Source organism: Conger conger, chromosome 18 (assembly GCF_963514075.1).
Source record: "Conger conger chromosome 18, fConCon1.1, whole genome shotgun sequence".
NCBI lineage: Eukaryota > Metazoa > Chordata > Actinopteri > Anguilliformes > Congridae > Conger > Conger conger.
Genome location: NC_083777.1, coordinates 11,964,616 through 11,985,922, shown reverse-complemented (window position 1 = coordinate 11,985,922; position 21,307 = coordinate 11,964,616). Strand labels below are relative to the sequence as shown.

At 41.7% G+C, this 21,307-nt stretch overlaps 1 protein-coding gene across 1 annotated transcript; it reads right to left on the bottom strand.

The window, feature by feature from the left end:
- Positions 1-4,366: 4,366 nt before the first annotated feature.
- On the bottom strand, positions 4,367-10,485 carry fgf8a (fibroblast growth factor 8a). The gene is made up of 5 exons (XM_061228385.1): positions 10,332-10,485; positions 10,189-10,225; positions 8,989-9,169; positions 6,824-6,930; positions 4,367-4,820 (listed from the first exon to the last, which is right to left on the bottom strand). The coding sequence occupies exons 1-5, from the start codon at positions 10,361-10,363 to the stop codon at positions 4,545-4,547; spliced, it is 633 nt and encodes a 210-aa protein (XP_061084369.1). The 5' UTR covers positions 10,364-10,485; the 3' UTR covers positions 4,367-4,544.
- Between the last annotated feature and the right edge of the window lie 10,822 nt (positions 10,486-21,307).

Below are 21,307 nucleotides of genomic sequence, written 5' to 3'. Positions count from 1 at the left end.
TAAAGTGGCATGCGGTAATGGTGTAATGCTTTTTACATTTATTTTATATATGTAATTAATATGGTTGATAGCAAGGCCTGTCCCCCGTCAGGTTTATTATTATCTAAAATTTACTAATATAAATGTACACACACACACACACACACACACCCACCATATTACTGAAGAGGAATAATATAAAAGCCAGGAAGACTACTAATTATCAGGGGTTTTGAATCTCAATTACTGCACCAAATATCAACGTTTTTTTCAATTGTTGTTGCTGGTCAAAATGTATTATTTTTTAGATTGTATCACCACTGAGTTTGAACAAAACTGAGATGTGTTTTTCCGTATTAGTATATAGACCTGCATAGTAAACTAGAATGGTAATGTGAGGCCATGGGCCATGACACACTGGCTCTGTAGTGCTAAAGTAGTTCTAACTCTGTGGTGTAGGATTCCATTTAATCAATCCAAGTTTGAATATATACGTAGTGTCCTCAGTTCTGAGGAACTTAGGACATCTTCCCTATGGACCCAGGGTTGAACCTCCTGCCTCCAGTCATTGGCTTCAGCAGGGGGTCTTGTACAATCCTAAATGGCACCCTAACCAAATTGAGAAGGTATCTCTGTTTGTTTATCGGAGGTTAAGGATGAGGGTACAGGCTCAATAAAATGGATGAAAGCGATGGTGGGCCTGTGTCCTTTTGCTGGAATTGCTCTGCATTTGCATGGCATCACAGGCTGCGAAGGTGTGACTTTTCCCACAACCAGCTCAGGTCTCCCAGATCGCTCTGCTCTCCCTTTAAGGAAAGCCCATGGATAGCTTTAGATGGCTTGTAAATAGAGATTTTGGAGTTGTTCGCAAACAAAGCTGTTTGTGAAGTTATATCGTCCAATGCTGAGCTATCAAGTAGCGGAAAAACTAGCCTTACTGTCTTTACCTCAGAGTGTTAAGGAAACCCTGGAATGTTGTAAAAAATGTTAATATGTTCCTTTGTAAAAGCCCCCCACCCCCACAATGAAAACAAAACGAAAAAAAAGATGCAACACAGGAAACTAATAAAAGATTGATAATGGGTAATCGGGTTAATTTGGGAGAACACAAAAACTCACCTGGGGATAAGCTTTTATGAACAACCAGACTGACAAATTCCATAAGAACCGGTCAATTATGTAATATAGAGAAATTCTAAAACTGGGGGTTGAAATAGGACAAACTACTTAGTTTTTTATCAAAAAAGAAAAAGGATGAAACCATCTTTTAACTTTGACAATGCAAACGTAACGTTTTCCATTAATTTCAATGCCTGCTGAACCAATGATATTCCGTAAGCAGATGAGCAGAAGATCCACAGTTAGTCCAAATGATCTGAATGAAAAAGCAAGGCACTGAGGGCATGATGCATTAAATGGCTGATTAAACTGCATGACAGAGGCAAGGAAGGAGTTAAAGCTCTCTCAGATTTAATGAATCGGATGATATAAGAGATAGCTGCCAAACCGTGGAAGCGGTGTGTGCCAGGTTGCCACACAGAGATACCACCACAAAGCCCTGCTGGGCAGCCATCTTTTCCCAAAGACTGACCCTGGGTCGACTACCAGCACATCACGAGACTGCCCACATGGTGGACAGTGAAAAAATGTATCACAAGCCTTACGAAATACAGTATGTAGTAGAACATATGAAATATGTGCCTCATATCCAAAACCCATTGTCATTTTCCTTCTATTCTGAACTAATACAGGAAATATAAAATATTATCTGTGCATTGATGGACCTTGCATGGTTCATTACATTGTTCATTGTATATTATTTTGACAAACATTGCCACATTATCACACATTATTATAGCTGCCATTTCAATTCAGATGCCCACTGCCCAATGCTAGTACTGACTGTGTGCATAACGCTATAATGTATGTCCATAACAGTGGGAAGCAGTGATAAAGAGTTGGATAACTGAGAAGCTGGATGCACGAATGGATGCTGTATTTATTATATTATATTAAACTTTGACAGTTAACCCCTTTGATAGTCATACTGTAATTTCTTGTTTAAAGTTATTTGAGCATCATTAATTGATGCAGTTGTAAATATCACTGATGACATTCATCTTTGGTAACTTTCAATGTACAATTCACACCATATTCACACCTGGGATTGAAGCCTGCACTGTTCCAGATAAAAGCACTATTTGTGTGCTATGCTAACAGGAGCACTATTTCATTGTACGAGGTGTCTTGTGAAAATGATTCATAATTTGTCTGAATCCGAATCTCGACGGAACAAGTCCGAGTCCTGACCCCAGACACCCCCAGTGACCTGAATCCGTTCTCTTCACACTGGCCTCCACAATTCACCCAGAACCTGTCCACAAACACATTACCCTCCTTGGAACAACAAAGCCTTTCCAATCAGATTAAGCTACAGGGTGTTAAAGGTTTGAGATTAAAGAAAAACACCTGCCTGCCTTTGCACACGAAGGACCGCTGAGAAACAGTTGCAGCATTTTTAGCTAAAGAATAAACCAAACATCACTGCCCCCCTCCCCTAGGGGAGATCCCACTGGGCCCCGGGCCTGAGACTGCTTCTCAAATACTACCATTTAACAGAGCACCACCATTTCAGAAAGCACCACCGTTTAACAGAGCACCACCGTTTAACAGAGCACCTCCCGCATGTACCGTGCTCACATCTCAGAGTTAGGCAAGAGGAAAAAATGTGGGGTTTTTTCATTGTCGTATTTATTTCATTTTAATTATTATTATTTTCTGATGAAATCTATTGTAAAGGTATCAATGATCAATGACTGATATGTGTTAGCAGTATATGCATTCAGACAGATTCTCAGAGCACACACAGTCATGCTAGTTTTGCTGTTCACTGCTGCAGTTTGGATGCCCAGTTTCAATCAATTATGTCCATAATTTGATTAAATACAAGCAACACACTTTTCCCTCTCTAACTCTTGTTCGTTTTAGTGATAATTGAACTCTCAATCCTGTGTTTGTGGGGGGGGGGGGGGGTAATGTTTGTAATTGTTAGTTAGTTAGTTAGTTAAGGATAAATGTTGATTGAATGGCAGCCAGTGAGTCCCAGTGTAGAGACTGAGAGGAGTCTCCAGTATCAATGCTCCACCTCCTCTCCCAGGATTAGTGGCTGCTCCTCCCTCTCTCTCTCTCTGCAGTTATATTCTGCCTTGAACGGCCTTTGATTGACTGCTCCAAGAATTTACTCCATTGTTAAAACTTTATGAAGTTCCTTCACATACTGCTTGCATATTTATACAGGACCATGGACCCTGTAGAGTTACAGAGAGCACATTTTCATATGTCCCACTCATCATGTGCTGGGTGATTTCTGGAGTGAGGGATCGTTGAAAAACTGCAGTAATTTTTTCTGAATGTTGTCAATACTATTATTTTTATGGTATGCAATGCATGTTTTCTTGTCTTTTGTAAGACGTTTTTGTTATTAAAATGTTTTTTATGCTTAAGTTTAAGTTTCTCTTAACTGTCAATTCACAACCAAATTGGCTATTTGTGGAAATTGAACTAAAATCGGAAACCTCTGAGCAGCTTTGAAACACATTCCTCATTTTAAAATATTTGGAACCATTCAATTTCCTGGAAAAAATATTGGTCCATTGCTGGAATAAAGGGAAAATCCAAAATCCATTATTTCTACATTTTCTCCAGAATTTACACTTTCTTCCAAAAAATTTTTGGAAACCAAATGTTTTGTATGTTAAAGAAATAGCATTGCCAGATGATGAGGCCAATTAAATTGTAAATAAATGAGTAAAACAAGTCTCAGTCTCCTAATGTAAATTTATTACACATTTTTAAATAAATATCTCCATCATTAAAATTATTTTACATATCCTCGAATAAAAATATATTTATATATGTATAAAAAACAAACAAAAAGCAACAAAAACCAAGGGCTTCCTATAGGTTAAAGAATGCATTTACACCTCAAATTTACAGTTAAATCAACAGCAGGAAACCTGTGATTATCAAAAAGTAGCTGCCATAATAACATGTACTTAAAGCTGTGTTCGCGTGTTCGCTTCGATCTCGTCTGTTGAGACGACTTAACCGAAAACCACAGAGGCTACACTTTTAGCTTCTTGTTGCTATGGCAAAGGTACCCTTTGTGAATTTACACAGCGCTATCTGTCATCAGTGCGATCTCCGAGGCCCTTCAAGTCTCCGCGAGCAGCATGTGAGGTGTAGCAAATACTCTACAAACAAACGAAGAAACAAGAGACGAAAAAGCCCACGCACTACCAAACTTCAGCTCACAGGTCCCAGGAAATCATGTGCATCTCTTTCTAAAACATTTTATACAAGTCAGCACTTTTAGCCTCGAGTACAAAAATAGATTTCTTGTTTATTTCATTTTTTTTTTTTTTTTTTTTTTGCTTTCTGAAAAATTATAAACAACTAAATATTAGGTATATTATTGTTCGTTACAAAACGTGGCGAGTCCAGCATTAGCGCTCGGTGTGGTGGTGGTTGTTGTTGTTGGTTGTGGTCCATTCCCCCACCAGGGCTTAGCGCTCCCCAGAGTAGCGAGTGCGTTTAGTCCTCCGGTTGAAAGGGTAGTTGATGAAGTCGAAGGGCCGGTGCTCGGCGATGTGGTGTCCTTTGGGCAGCCGCTTCATGAAGTGCACCTCCCTCTGGTGCTGCCGGGTCTTGGAGCCCTTTCGGGGGCGCCCCTTCCGCGTGAAGGCCATGTACCAGCCTTCGTACCGGGCGTTCTGCAGGGCCGTGTAGTTGTTCTCCAGGACGATCTCGGTGAAGATGCAGTCCTTCCCCTGACCGTTTCTCTGCGAGGGAGAGAGAGGGGGTGTCAAGCGTTAGTCTCAAAATGGGGGTGGGAAATTCCATTCCTTCCCGGAGGGCCGGTGTGTGGGTGCTGGCTTTGGCTTCCACCAATTAGCCCAACTGGCTAATTATCTATACAGGCCAATGTCAATTCACTTATAGATTAGATCACTGTAAACATTTTATGTATGGATGCAAGAACAGTTATCAGTTGTGATTTGTTGGCTCATCAGTAAATTAAGGTAAAATTACAAATCACGTAAATGATTGGGCAAAGTAAATAATTAAGAGCAAACTAAATCCAGAAATGCATACAGGCTTCCTTGCCCAGTCCTGATCTATGAGGTTAAAAGCTATTGATGGAAAAATCTCACATTTAACACAAGGAGCCCTGCAAACCCCCAGGCATGGTTTAGTGAAAGCACTCCTGCCTGAACGCTGGGAGCATGTGCTGAACACATTATGTTCAGAGATCAAGGCTGGGGGAAATGACTGCAGTAGCCAGTGCATTTTTTCCCTTTAGTAAACACAAAATGCAAATCCATCCTCAAAAGATAAATCTTTTCATGCAACATGGAACTGTGCTGGGTCAACAATCTCGGAAGTAATGAAGAATACATTTTTTGATGCCTGAATTTGTTTACCTGCAGTAATGTATGTAGTAACAATGTAGGTAGCGGAAAAAAAAAGATTAAATCATTCAGACCCCAGGACTGGCTTTCCGAGTAACGGAAGACTGTTGAAAGATACAATTGCCGAAGGGACAGGGACTTTTTTCCATAAATATATTCTCCACACATATTCCCCAAAAATGCCTGAGCTCAATATACAAATATTTTGGCACTTGTATTGTGCAGCCACCAGCCCATCCTCACAAGGCAATACCAGCTATAGCAACAGATACATGTCTGTGTCAAATCCGGAAACCACCATGTTTTTATATGCAATGGTTTGCAAGCACTGTGAGCTTCATGTTAAGGGATACCCATCTTTTACGCATGGTGGTTTTGACTCAGCGGATAGTATTACAGATGGGGTGCGATTTCAATCGTGTGGGTTCAGAAGGGCGACCATTTTAGCAGGAGCAAAGCCAGGCCGCGGTCTGGTCGCGGCACCCAAAAAAAAGAACGCGGATTCTCCCGGCTGCCAAATCTTGCGTCACTCGCCGCAAACAAAGCAAAACCTGAACAGTGTGAACGTATCCCTGACCACTTAAGAACAAAACGGGCGGTTTAAAAATAACAACCAAAACCGATCAAATCCCAAACAGGCTGTTGTGGGCAGGCAGAATGTCAGATAGAATAAGATCAGGCTCCAGGGCAGATGGTCTACCTGGCGGGGTGCAGGGAGGATGGGCTGGGATGTGCTTCTCGCTTTATTACCCAGCACAGCGAGAAGGAAGCGCAAAGCTACCCTCGGAACAAGAATGCCCAGCGAAAAGCACCAAGGGATCCAATTCCTGACACGCCTTCCCCCTTCAGAGCCGCCCCACCAGGGCCTTGGTACGAGAGAACGCCCCGGAGATGTTGAAACACAGCTCACTGAGACGGGTAAACGTGGATCTATGCACATATTGGTGCGATGGGATGTTAAGATATTGCTATTGCTGCGCTCTTTGGAATTGTTCTCTCGTTCATCTCAGTCTAATAACGCTCCTCAAAAGACGCGAGAAATGGGGTCATTCGTCCATGGCTATTTTAGAAATGTGTTTTTCCATTTATTTCAGCTTGTTTCCTCTTGGTATTAATACAATTGCTGAATTTCTCAGATTAAGCAGACATTAGCAAGAAATGAAACTCTACTATTACTACAATCATTGTATTTTTTATTAATATTAATAATAATAATAACCATTGATGTTCTGACATCTCATGGTTGTGACAGTAGCTTTGTTTTAGGTGTTTTTCCACCTGGTCCTTCTATCTGTGCTCCGGTGTTTATTTCCCGCACCGCTTTCAATGATTGCTCAAGTTGCAGTTATTACTTAAAAACAATCAATATTTACCTTGCCAATCAGTTTTCCTCTCTTGTTCATGCAGATGTAGTATCCGGTCTCTGCACCCTTAATCCGCACGCGGCTTCCAAATGTATCCGTTTCCACTATCAGTTTGGCTGGGGAGAAATAAGAACAGCATTTTAAACAACTGGGATAAATTTCCCATGGACATGTTTCAATGGTATAATTATTGATTCTGACTATCTTGTGAATATTTCCACAAAAGAATGGGCACACGCGCACACACACACACAAACATGAAACCTGTGGGGACTATTTCTCTATGTATCTCATCCAATCTTTGAAAAAAATTAAAATAAATGTCAAAGCCAACCTGGAAGATGGGTCTTTTCATAATTCTGAATTCACATACAAAAAATGGCAAACAACCTCATCAAAGATCAGATGTAAAACTAATATAACGTTTGTTTTCAAAGTATATAATTTCAATGAACATTCCTCCATTTTACTCCTCTTTCGGTGGTGATATCACCATAGCCATTAAATAAAAGTAAATGAGGAATTGCTCAATTACACCTAAACACTAAACAATTTAAATATCCCATAATTTCACAAAACCTTACTGTTGATGAAGAACAGTTTGAAAACGATATATCAGCAAACATTCGACATTAAACCACTGTTGGCATTTGAAGACACGAGCAGCCTTCAGAATGACATATTGTACATTATCAAATTAATAAGCCACTGCCTCTGATATTGTATTTTTGGGTTCTGGCAGAAAAAAACTCATGCCGATTCCGCCCCCTCGCTTGCTGCGTTTGGGAAAGAGTCGCGGCTCAGACGGAAGGGGGTGGTCGGGTAACGCACTGGTGAGGAGCCTGGCCGCAGACGCTGAGTGACAGCTGAGTCCTGGCTTGCGTTTTTGGCCCAATGTCAGCGGCAGTCCTTCCGGCGGTGCGAACGTAACAGAACCGCGATTCCCCCGCGTCCTGACGTGTGCTAACTTCACCCGTGCTCGGAATACGCTGAATATTATGAATCCCGTGTATATTATCCATAAGACTGGGCTCCAAATAAAAATGAATTAGAAAAGCAGAACAGACCGGAAGCTGTTTGAGGTGATTCCGGTGACATCATATCCTTCTCTGGACATAGCCTGGCCTCTGAGACCATCAGGGCTTGGGATACACATTTGCGATCATAGATGTCCCGATTCAGTTAGGTCATATGAAATGTAGGCAACCAATACATGTCACCTAGTAATTGAAACTGATGTCAAAAATATTCTAAAAGTAATACACGATTTATTGAGAACATATGCAGGAAAAAAATAATATTAACTTGCCCTAAAGATCACAGAAAACTGGAAAATTGGCTTAGTCATTAAGCCATTTTATGGTTTAAAATATGTATTTTTTTATCCAGTGGCAAAATAACACGACAAAAGAAGAGATGTACCTAAAATGTGGGACTACTGGTTCGACATATTTTTGTCCTCGCGCTGGTCAGAGGAGGAGGGAAAGCTATTCAGGAAATGTTCAGGAGGTTGAAGTATAAGATGAGTTCTAATGATTCTTCCAGACACGCGGCTCTCTCTGGAGAATCGCATTCAGAACAATCTAGAATCCATTTTGCATTTTTTGCACTCGGCAGTCTCTTCTCAACTTTACCAGCTGACAACCCTCCCTCCCCCCCTAACCGCATGCACGCACGCACGCACAGACACACACCAAACACAAGTGTACAGGGTATATACACACTGTATGCACAGATACGGACACGTCATCCATAGGCTTTTCCCCTAAATTCAATGGACGCTTTTTATAATAATTATAATGAAAAACAATCAACTATGTTCATGTTACTTACATGTCACGACTATCACAACTACTCTACTTATGGCCTTGATAATAATCTAATATAAGCATAGCCTATTTATTTGTCAGATCTGCCAAATGACAACAGGGTACAATAACGAACTGGAAAAATACTAACTCTAAGCTCTAAACGATGCATTATTTTGCTAGAATTCATAATTAACACATCAATGGCTATTTAGAGTAGGTCAATAACACATCGCAAAATTGTTTATTCAGTACTTTCAGATATCTTAGATTCTTAAAAATCACAGCCCAATTTTATTGTAGCCTACAGTATACCTACACTTAAATTAAAGAGCGAGAGAAATCGTGAAAATACACTAATCTTACCATGCGCATCTCCGTCGTCGGCCATGGCATTGATTTTCTTGTTTCCAAGAACTTGCACGTGCTTGCCGCTCGTTCTGCTGTAAAGCTGGTAGGTTCGTATTAACCTGCGGCTCACGCGGTCCGTCACTCTACTCTGCTCGCTCACATGCTGTGTAAAATTAGGCGGGGACTGAATGGTTACCTGTCAGAAATTAAATATGACACAATCAATAAATGCAATAATTGACTCATTATTTGATGGTAGTTTATAGAATAAACACAAAATACAACGGTGCGTGGATAATTCCAACAATAAAACTTTGGATATTACAACATATAACACATTGAATATTATACCATTGGATGAAGAGGCCCAGCATCTTTGCTAGATCGATTTTATAGAATGAGTAGGCTACAAAACATATTTCGATCCGTTCTTTACAGTCCTTTTTGCAATATGAATGTAACTACAATCAATATAGCACCACTTTAATATCGACAGGAGCAATAATAATCAAAATAGAATATTTTCTAAGAATAAGCAATTTAATCGAGTGTTGAAATGCGGTGCAGTATTCAGCGTTTAAAGATGCGTGTTAATTATTTTAAGAGGCCAATCACTGCACCGAAATGAAATACAATTCAGACTTTGCATCAAAGTATAAATTCCCATGACATTTCGGAGGCCTTGTTTGAAACAGATTAGGGATCAATCTGAAACTTCACTTCAAATTAATTCTCCCATCGTATTCTTCAGACTTGTCGATGGCACACTTCTCTCTGCTTGCAGCTTCGGCATGGGGCAATATGTTCAAAATATACCTGCCAGTTTCTGGCGAATGCTGCATATGGCATGACCGCTGTCCTTACCCAGTGTGATGTCCATCTGATGAGATGCTATGTGCTGACGTTACTCTATAGGCTACTACATCGTCCCAATAGGTTGTACTGTGATTATTTTTCGTGTTTCAGCCGTAAGCAATTTCCATATTTTATATAGTTTTCGATCAAGCCAGTTATTAATCTGTGAAGGGTGTCGGGGAAATTGGTCTGTGCAGTTATTTGTTGATGCTGTCCTATCATCACTTCATTGCGTATATGACAATTTGTGTATCCATATTGATCAGACGTTAACTATTATAAAACCATTTACATAGGCTTTACACATACTGGAATTTGCAACTTGACAGAAAGCATTTTAAATCATGCAAAATGACATACCTGAGCATAGTAGCAAAACGCAAAGAAGTGAAGGAACCTGAAAAAGAAAACGACATTCAGTTATTATTTTAAAATATAAACTTAGACATACTTAAATTCGTATGGTATATCGTAAGGTTGAAGTCGCCGGGAAATGTACTTACAGATAGCTCAGTCTTGATGGAATCAGTCTCATTTTGATCGTGGTAATTGTCCTTCTGTCAGTTTGAGCAACCCTACTGTACCAATGCAGGGTATTCTTTGAAAATCAGTTGTGGGAAAGTGGAGATGGTCAACTCATTTGATTCATCGTCCCTTCTTACTTCAGAAAGAAATTATATTTTAAATCCCAAATGAAAAGTCAGAATTAAAACCGAAAGATGTCAATGCTGATGCGCCCATATAATTCATTAAAATGAATATAAGCACAAGCAAGTCCGTCGTATGACGAGGGTCACTCGATGTTATAAGTCCTCTCGACCGGCCGGGCGTATGGAGCGATGACATAAAAATGCAACTATTGTTCTTGATAGCAAGTGTCAGTTCAGCTTCCCTCAATAATCGGCTGCTTCTGAATCAAATACATTGAAGCGGACCGGGGGCAACAACGAGGTGCGCATTTTAAACCTCGACTATTGTATTTTTGTTCAAGAAAAATTCGACTAAGACGGCAAAGAAACAGAAATCCTTTCACATCCACAGTGATAGTTGCAGACAGATTACTGTAAATACATCTATATTAATGCATGTATTTGTATGCCGAAATATATGGTTCCCAGGAGAGAAGCATCCCTTGAAGCTGACTTCTGGGCTTCTAATGATAAATTAGTCTGGACTCAGTGGATCCCCTTAAAGTCGGTCAGAAGGCGTAGAGTTGTGCATCCCGTGCGGTAATAGCCAAGGGGTGATGTTGCTTCGGTGAGCTGTGGCGCGAGACTGACTTCTTTCCCCTGTCCGTCCTGTACTCGCCTTGCCCGTCTCCAATGTCAACCCCCCGTTCACGCTTGTACCCCTGGTTAAAATGGTAGGATGTTCCTCAAGGAACAAGCCCCCTTTTCTTCAGAACAAAAGACACCCCCCCCCTCCCCATTTGATATATACCTCCACCTGGGGAAAAAAAGTAAACACTAGCGGGAAAGCAGGAGGGGCTAATCCGAAACGCATTGACGCTTCTTTATAAAACGAAGTAAGAGGAGCCTGTACGGTATGTGTGATCACAGAGCAAAGACTAATGCACAGATATTAGGCTACTACTATCTGTCATTACACATTTTGTTATATAACTAGCTCTGTGAGTCAAAGTGGGGGAAATCTTGCCTAGCTGTTCAGCTTCTCAAAAATGTCTATGCAGTCGGGACGCAATTTGATACAAGATATCAATAAATTGTGTTGGCCACCCATCTGAACAGCATTTCGAGTTATACGTTCTAATTTCTCTCTCGTAGTATTTTTGCAAAAGCATGTAAAAAGTGAATTGTATTATTAGTGTATTATTGTGTTACCAATTCGTTTACAGGTTCGCGGGCCTGAAAATGATCTGCGCACCAGGGAAATATCTGATTTGTGTATTGGTAACGAAAAGTGTCAGACATATTAAAAGGATTACAGACGATTAGCGACTTTAAAACAACTCCCTCTTGTCGTTGCCCACCCAAGAATGACAGACTCGCCTCTGCTTAAATTGGCCTCTTCTCGCCTCGTTCGCTTCTCTTTAATGATTGTCTATAATCTTGGTCACCTCTGTTGAATTTGAGAATGTACATTGGCAAATAAGGCTTTTGTATTTGCAACAAGTAGACTTATAGTCAGCGACACGCGTTCCACCAAAATACAGTAAAACTTGCTTAAAAAGTAGGCCTATGTTATTTGTACAAGAGGCACGTTCACGTAGAAGCGGATTACATTCTAATTAATATAAGGATGCAAGAAAGAACATTTCATGCATGTTTCCAGAACAATATCAGAAAAATCCATGCTTGTTTTGACACTATGCAATGACACGGTGCTGCTCAGTTATTTTTTTCTTTTATTTTTTTATTTAGTTAGGCCTCTGGTACAGGAACCATAATGCCAGGTAATATCGAAATTCAGGAACTTAATGTACCGGCCACATGGCGGCGCAGTCCTCTCAACTGAAACATAAAATTAACTCATCTTATATGGACCTTGATCATTTTTTAAGAATGAAAGTCATGTTGCAACAATCCAAAGCGATGATAAATACATGGAGTTGCTTAGTGAACTTTTAAATTGACTTAAACTATCATTTTAAACGTCTTGTCATTCGTATCAAACGCATAGATATGTTACTCTTCAGTACATACATATTCAATGTCAATAGACCTTTTTTTTTTTTTTACCTTTTTTTTCCATTATTATAATATGCCTTCTGCAGGTGCACCGATTTATACAGCCATGTAATAACAAAACATTTGTCTTTTTTATTCTGAAAATCTAAATTGATCATGAAAATCCCATTGATTTTATTCCACAATGTACCTGAATTTATCCAAATGCAAAGTGAATAGTCCCTGGTACAGTCAGAATACTACCACCATAGAGGCCTAGATTCTGCCCTTCCCCCCAATGGAAAAAAACAAAAACCTTTATTAATTTAACAACTTCTTTCTATTAATCAACCAGTATCTATAGCTAGAAAAATGAATCATATTGAAACCCCACGCCCTTGTCGCCACATTCAACGCTTTCAATAGTCACAGAAGAATGCATTTTCTGTTGATTGCTCCCCATTAATTAGTTGAAGGTCTCGACATGAATCGACCTTTTTTCAGGTATTCATCTCAACCGGCTGAATTATTTTTTGGTCAACGCCCCAGCATCAGTTATATACGTGACAGAATACTGTTTTCAGAACGTCTTGCCTGGGTCAATCAAACACGGTTCAACGACACAGATACACATTTTACGGACACACGCTGCACTTCACGCTTCAATCGAATTCTGTTCGCTCCATCACACTTCTGCCATATCCACATGATGCCTGGTATTGGCAATTTCTTTAAATATAATGAAAAATACATATTCTGAAAAAATCCTATCGGTAGACCAAATGTATCCAATATTTATTATTAATATATAGTACACCCGGAGACCGGTGTTTCGAAATTGAGAAATATTTAAAAGTATCCTATGCATTATATTGCGAGTATGTGTGTGCGGGCTTCCGCGCGCGTTTTAATTTAATCGTATTCCTTTAATTGTTCAATTGTTTTGCGTTTACTCAGTGCAGATATTAAGGAACAATATTTTCCCGGATTTTTAAAATTCATACCATCGTTTCTCAATACTTACCAACCCTCCTGATATTGTAAAGTTGCGTTTAAAATCGTTAAATGTTGCCGCATTGACTCAATGCATCATGACAACAACTAGTATATTCGGTGAACATTTATTGTGTAATCGGTTACCCAGACATTTTAGGCAATAGTAAAACGTATCCGCGAGGGGGCACTCTTCATAACTAACGTATTCAATTTGTTAAGTCTTCGAGAAGTATATCTAAGCGTGGTAAAAAGCATACATTTGAAAATAGCGCCAGAAGACAGAACAGCCAGCCCTCATGGTGACGTTTTAAACCCGCCAAATTCTGTTAGTGTTGCACTGGTAAGAATTCCCTTTGGGTTACATTGTCTTACTACTTGCAAACAGTCTTAACACTTGCATTTATAGATTTATCCCATAAATTGCGAAAAAATAAGGAAGGTGATTCTAAAGTAACAAAATTGAACATGGCCGGTTGCCTGCATGCTTACTTTACACAGATGGGTAATTTTAAGATGCAAGATGCAATGTATAATACACAATAACATTAAATGTGTGTACCTTCTAAACCCCATCTAATCTTACTGTTTAACACATGGGAATAAAAGCCACCAAGTAACATAGTTTATAATTCTCAGTTGCACTTATAAAGCTGTTATCAGAATATACACTTCATGCATGATACAGGACCGACTATCGAGCATGTTTATTTTGGTTGGCTGCAACATTACTGCATATGACACTCTTGAAAATTATTGTTAAATGAAATGGAAGCACATAATGGCATTTGTTCTTTGGGTTTTATGACAGCTGTAACTAACGAAGGGATGAGAGGTGAGAGGGGTGTGGGGGGATAATACAAGTATATTTTTTTCTGGTTTCTTGGGATGTTCTTCTTCTAGCTATCTCAAAAATAAACACAGCGATGGGCCCACACATAATGCTAGCTCTTCCTCTCCTTACAGAATTGCATTCTTTTGAAGCAAGCTTTTTTTCCATTCCACCTCCTCGCCTTTTTTGATCTGTGGGTTTTGTTTTGTGTTGAAGTAGTCCCGTATTAATGGCCCATTGAAAAGTCAACAGTCATGCTCCATGGCTGAGCACTTCTGCATAGCCCTGGGCTGAGCTGGGCTCCCCATTAACCCCGAAAAGCCCTTCCCTGTCCCTCCGTGTCTAACCTGTCCGGGATGACTAACATGGGAATCGGGATTTCTTTTCAACCCACAGCACTGAAGGCATTCCGGTCGGGAGTGAAGGACTCTGGGATATGTGTGTGTCTGCATCAAACAGTCATTTAGCAGAGGGACTTTCACAGTGAGGCTACACCTTGAGTGTCTTCTTGTTGATTTCATTTTAATACAGCTGCAGCACACAATCTTTACCCATGAAGAAAACGGTAACACAGGATTGTCAGAGTGGCACTTCTCTGTGACTGCCATTATGTTTTAATAACAAATATCTTTATCCAACAATTAAGGGAATATATTTTAAATGATTAACTTTACCCATTTTAAGTGGTAGACTAAGGCTCATTCGCAGGGTAGTTCAGTGCGATCTCTTTTCATAGCTCTGAGGATAGAAGTGCCCTGTGTTGGATGGTTTTCGATGGCTGCCAAGCATTATCATGGTTAGTTAACCAACCATGTGTGCCAGTGTGTTAGTAACATGGATAAAACACCTTTCTCCCAATATCTGTGACAGGAATATAAAACAAGGCCATAACATGATCATAAACAGCTTTAGAGAATAAAATTGAGAGTATGCATCCACAGTCTGTAAACATGCACCGTTTATGCAAATCAATAAAGAAACTAGAGCTTTGCGAGCTGAAAATGAAATGTTTCTAACTGAAATTTTTGATAAAAATTTGTTTGTCATAAAGATGTTGTTTATAGGACCCTAAATATGATTGAAGGTTTATACAAAAATACTGTTTCAAAGTATGAAAACATTTAAAATGTAAAAGTCATATCTGCTTGAAGCTCATTCACTTTTAATCTTTGAAGCTCAATAACTCAATACCACTCCGAACACAAATAGAACCTTATAATTCTCAGCTCACGTGATTATGCCAAGGTGAGAAGTATTATGTTTAATTGCAAATTAACCGTTTTTATCTTCATATTTTTTCATTGAGCATCTTTCACTCTCTGTTTGTTCAAGACCTGTGATACTTGTCTTTGCCAAACATGTTAAGTTGCATTTGTTGTGTACTGAAGGGGTTTATACCAGGCTTGGAGAGAGAGAGAGAGAGAGAGAGAGAGAGGGAGAGAGCAAGAGAGAGGGAGAGCAAGAGAGAGAGAGAGAGGGAGAGAGAGAAGGAGAGCAAGAGACCAGGAGGGGGGGGGGGTAAAGTGGGGGAGGGCTGATTGGGACCCCCACAGTGGCCATGATGGATGTTGGTGCACCAGGGGTTAAGAGGAGGGCAGGGCAGGCCCTGTGCCCGGCCGCAGGGAGCCGGCTACCTGCCGCTCCACTCCGGGGCCTGATTACTCTTCCAGAAGGGCCCGGTCTTCCACACGGACACGGCTTGCAGTCCCCAGACCAGTTCGGGCTGCGGCAGGCAGGGCCCAGCCTGTCAATCCGGGCCTCAGCGTGTCACTAACGACGCCGAGGGAAAAACAACGGCGTCACACCGGCCAGTTAGCGGGGACTAGCCACGCGCTAATTACCATCATATCCACCAGGCCGCTTCGAAGCAGGAGTTGTAGTTCTGTGCCACCGGGCAAGGCTAGACCCGGGGGAAAACTCATTTAAGTACCAATGCAGCTGAACAATGCGAGGGAGCCATTGTTTCCCGACCCGAGGGTTTCTTTTCACAGCGGCCGGGGTTGACTGACAGGTGTCACGCGAATGCACGCAAACAGCATGAGCAGCACGCAGTGAGGGACATGTTAATTGGAGGGAGGGTCAGAAATAAGCAGACAAACAAACACATGATAAGGAACTTGACAGGAGTGTCGTGTATCAGTTAAGGATGGGGAGATGGTGTTGGGCTGTAATGACGGGATGCAGTGTGAAAGGGAATCGCAATGTATATATTCATTGCATTTTTTAATGATATTTTCCCATTGCATTACTATAAAAAATTAATTAGCAAAATTATTTCATCATGATGTTTTTTGCGTCAGCTGTGTCCCCTTGGACAACTTAAAAGTATCACTATGCCACTCAAAGATTAAAACATATTAGCTTATCAATTGTGGCAAACCACTGTCATATATTTTAAAGGCGTACAGTATATAACATGACATTTCTCTTAGAGACACTGTTGAACAAACATGAAGGCAAAGGGCAAATAATTCACTTCACTGATGTTCTGAGAACGTATATTTGTTATATTTGATTATGTTCAATTCAAAAGCAATATGAAAATATGGGGTTTAATTTGTGCAATAAACAATGTATAGTGCTATGTATGTACCTCTTAAGTTAGAATATTCATGACAAAAGCAAGGACACAGCAGCATGTAGTCAATGAAGGAACCACAGTTCAGTTTGGAATGTGTTCTTTGCCAGTGAACGAGTGACTTTTGGCCATTATGGTCAAGCTGTGTAATGTGTCCAGGTTTCAATAACGTTGAGCCAGCGTACGCAAATGCTTTTCCAAATGTGGAGCGTGGCCTCTCTCCGAGCGAGGTCATTCTGTTTGACCAGTGCTCACGCTCACCTTTATATCCCAGCCATCTGCTGAAGGGCCCTCATCCAGAAACCAGACCCAGCGCAGGAACCAACGGCGGGGTGAACGCGCGCTGCTTCGCCTGCAGCGGAGCCCCGAGTGGAGCAGGGTCCCGTCGGTGGATTTAGAACGACTCCATTTTGTGTCAAATGTTTGTGTTTTTATTTTCATTTAGTTTAGTGTAATTCAGTGATTTAACAAGCATACGCTTTAATGCTCATGGCCCCCTCCCCACAGGTCTTCCTGCTGTGGTCCGGCGAAAGGAAAGTAACCCTTTCACACACATTCAGCTCATTATGTACATATATTTTTAAAAGGTTTATCCATATGGAAAAAAAGTCTTCCCTGGCTTCTAGCTGTAGATACATTAACTTATTCCCATGCATTAAGCCAGTGGTACTTTCATAGCTCCGTAGGGTTCACCCAGATATAATCTTTTTTTCATTGAACATGTAGGTAATAGGTATTCCATATGAACATGTAACACAATATGGTTTTAGCATCTAGCGGTCTGCCATTGTTCAGAATTGTCAGAATTGCCCTCTCTCTCTCGGTTGCTCGCTCGCTCACAGCCTGACTCTATGCCTTGCGCTGTTTTAGTGGGCTTTCTGGCCATTTGGCGAAGAAGGAAACACCTCAGCCACATTGCGTTTAGGTTAATGTATATTTTGGTTGCGGAATTCCAGGTTGCTGTGGAAACGGCTGGTTCTTCGACAGCTTTAACATGGAATGGCTTGGTCAGCGAATCGACTGTACTCCACTACATGCACATATCTACAAGAAATGTCTTCCATGACGGTCAGTTCTGCCCTATTAATCAAAAACGGGAATGGGATTACCGTTGTGATTCGCGCACAAACGGGCGTAGTTATATTTTGGCAGCCCCTGCGATAACGGTGTGTGGGGTGTGCGTTCGGAGCGAGACGCCCACGCGGCTGGAACGTGAGCTCAGCCGTGAAGAGCAGGCTCTCGCTGCGGTCAGTGTGTGTGCTCTTGGGTGGCAATCACGTGCCTGTCACACTGTCAGGGGCCCAAGACCGCCGTTAACCAGGCAGGGAGAACGAGGCAGAGCAGCCACCTGACACACTCTCCCAATTACACCACCCCCGAGGAGCCCCTCCTCCCCCCTCCGACCTCTGACCTCACAGGGGAGGCTGCGCTTCCAGAGGTACTGCAGCACCTCTGATCTCTACAAACCACCTGAAAAGAAATCCCCAAAAAGCCTGTGTTATGGGACCAAGAGCCCTGCTGCTACGTATGCACGCTTACCTGAGGGTATTCTACCCAATATCAAGGGCACCTCGCCATGACCAATAATGTTGATGTGTGACCTGGTGAACAAAAACAGCTTAAGCTAGGTTTTGAAACAGATGGTCAGCTGGTCAACCATTTCAGACCAGCTCCATAGTCAACATGGTTTGGCCAGCTCAAGCTATGTTTTGAAACAGCTGGATTTTACACCAGGCTGGAACTATCTCTGCAGGACATCTTTGGAAATCTTTGTTAGTAGTGGTGCCATCATCATGGGAGGCGCTTGTCAAATCTGACAACCAGACAAAGAGTCGGACGCAGGCGATCGATGAGAAGAATATGTTCCGATGCCCGCCAGTCTCCTGGGGCATTGCTGGGAATTTATGGAGTGAAAATGTGCCTCTTTATTGGTACCAGAGGGGGGAAACCCCGCCACCCCCTGATTCAGGTTTACCCGCCTCTCTGAACAACATTGTGTGGGAACGTTCTGCGAAGGGGCAGGAAAAGCAATGTACCAACCCTGGGGTGGGATGATATTTCTAGAACTATGACCGAGCCCAACGCGGGTGCCTCAGGGATCGTTGCTGGGTTCCATATTTTTTGTGTGCTTAATGTCGGGGACCTGGCGACCGCTTGTGGAACTCTGGGGTTGGACCGGGTCCAGGCGCTGCCCTGTTCTGGATGAGAGCGACCGTGGGCCCCAGCAGGCCGGGCTGCTTTTCACATTTGACTGCGCTTAATACAGAACGCGATAGCGACATTGACAAAGACAGCATTGGTGCAGGCTATAAAAACCTTGGCAAGCTAGCGCTGCTTAGCCTTAGAAGAGGAGTGACTGAATGTCTGAAACAGCTAAGAACTGACTCAATTTACAGGAGTATTACTCCCCGGGCTAACGCCAGACATAAAACAAAACACATATTACTATAGAAGTGTGTCTCAAAAAGCTTGGAGTGAGTCTCAGGTACAGTACTTACACCGTGGAAGTTTTACTGCAGTCAGATCATGTCATAAACTTAGGGTGTGAAATTCACCCAGCTTGTACTGTACAACAGATGTATTGATTGTGATCAATGTAATTAATTAATCATTATTTACAGTCCCTTCGAAAGAACAATGCTGTTAATTTTCTTTGCAGTGTGACAGGCAGACAGATTGACATACAGTGGGTAGATGGACAGATAGATAGATGGTGTCAGTGAGTGAGCAGCTGGGTGACTGAATGTGTGCGAGGCCGGCAGCCTGTATTATGTTAACAATGGCTTGAATGGGCAAACACTTGGATGTACAGCAGACTGACTTGATTGACAGGTATTGAGTAACAAGCTTTCTTAAGTTGATTGACAGGCATTGTATCTTTTGCAGCTCTAGAACTAGTCAGGGTTTTATGTCATTCAGACCTAAGAGTTAATACATCTGAAAATACAGTACATGGGGGTATAAATGTAAAAGTTCTGCTGATGCGTCACCAGTTTCATACAGTATAGATCTCATTGGACTGCACAGGGAAGGGTGGAGTTCAGATTTGCATTTGTTTCCTGCTTGCTGTTGCTTGTTCATTTTCAAAACAACCTGATAAATTAGGCGAATTATGTTTCACTTAAAATCACACAAACATGCATTCTAGTACCTATTTTTAGTCCACTGTACAAAGAAAACTCACAGGCACACACACACAGACGCATGGCTTATGTGTTCTGTATCACATAAACCCAGAACGCAGTCGGTACCCTGCTGTCCTACATATGCATGTGTCCATTTGTAGCATGTTACACCACTTGCCTCCTGCCTGTGGAGTGATTTACAGACTTGTAAACACATAGGAGGCACCAGTGAAAACACTGTAACAAAGTCAATAAAAGCGCAAACCCTGGCTGGCATTTGAAGGATGTGTGCTTCCCCCTTATAATTCTGCCTCTGTCCATTTTCTCGTGCCTCATAACACACACACACACACACACACACACACACACACACACACACAAACACACACGCGTACGCACGCACCCGCCAATGCGTTTTGCAGCCCTTTCCCCCCGGTCTGTAAAAATCTGCTCTTTTTAATCTTGGCCTCACAAGACACAGCGAAGCGCCCCCCTTCGCTGTCCTCTTCCCCAGAACAGCTGTGCAGACCTGGGGAGGAGGAGGACGAGGGGAGAGAGGGAAGAGAAGAAAGGATGTTCAACGGCCCGCAGGGAGGCCCGCTCCTCTCTATCTCCAGCGGCGGAGGGGAGGGAGGGAGAGGGGGGATACCTCTCCACCTCTTCTTTACACAGATCGTATTTCAGCCAGGGGTCACCTCCATGGCATCTGCACTACACCGCACTGCCGCCCCCGGCCTCACCACACAGGAGTCCCAGGAAAATTAAATCAAGGGTCAATTAAACAAGAAGTCACACTTTCTCTGCTACGCTTTTCGAAAAAATAAAACGGACCGACGGTCTTTCGGCTTTAAACTTTCACCCCTGGCCTTAATCCCGGGAGTCGCGCTGGATGGAAAAGAACCCTGGAGGCTAGGACAAGTTGAGCCTTAAAAATAGCAGGACTTATTGTTTGTTGTGGCTAAAATGGGAAGGTGGCTAATGTGTCTTTTGTGTTTCTGTGACTACCGAAGCATCCAAAGGTGAAAGTTCACGGCAGTAAACATTTTGAATGCAATGGATACTTGCTGAAAGCAGTGTAGGCCTATGTATGAAATGTGTGACCCTGGGAGTGCGTGAATGGAAGTACTTTTTTTATTTGCTGATTCATGTGACAGTGAAACTATAAGGTTTCCTTGCCAAGTAGCTCAGAATGTAAAGGAATAAGTGAATGAGTGACTGAGTTTATGTGAATAGGTGAATGTGTTTTGCGGTGTAAAAATGAAACAAATTCACATGTTTCTGTTAAACTACTTATTCTGCTACTACTACTGTTATAATAATAATT

Coding starts and splice junctions, on each gene's coding strand:
- fgf8a (XM_061228385.1), bottom strand. CDS start 10,363: ATGAGACTGATTCCATCAAGACTGAGCTATCT. Junction 10,226..10,331: donor CCATCAAGACTGAGCTATCT/GTAAGTACATTT, acceptor TTTCTTTTTCAG/GTTCCTTCACTTCTTTGCGT. Junction 4,821..6,823: donor GAGGAAAACTGATTGGCAAG/GTAAATATTGAT, acceptor TCTCCCTCGCAG/AGAAACGGTCAGGGGAAGGA.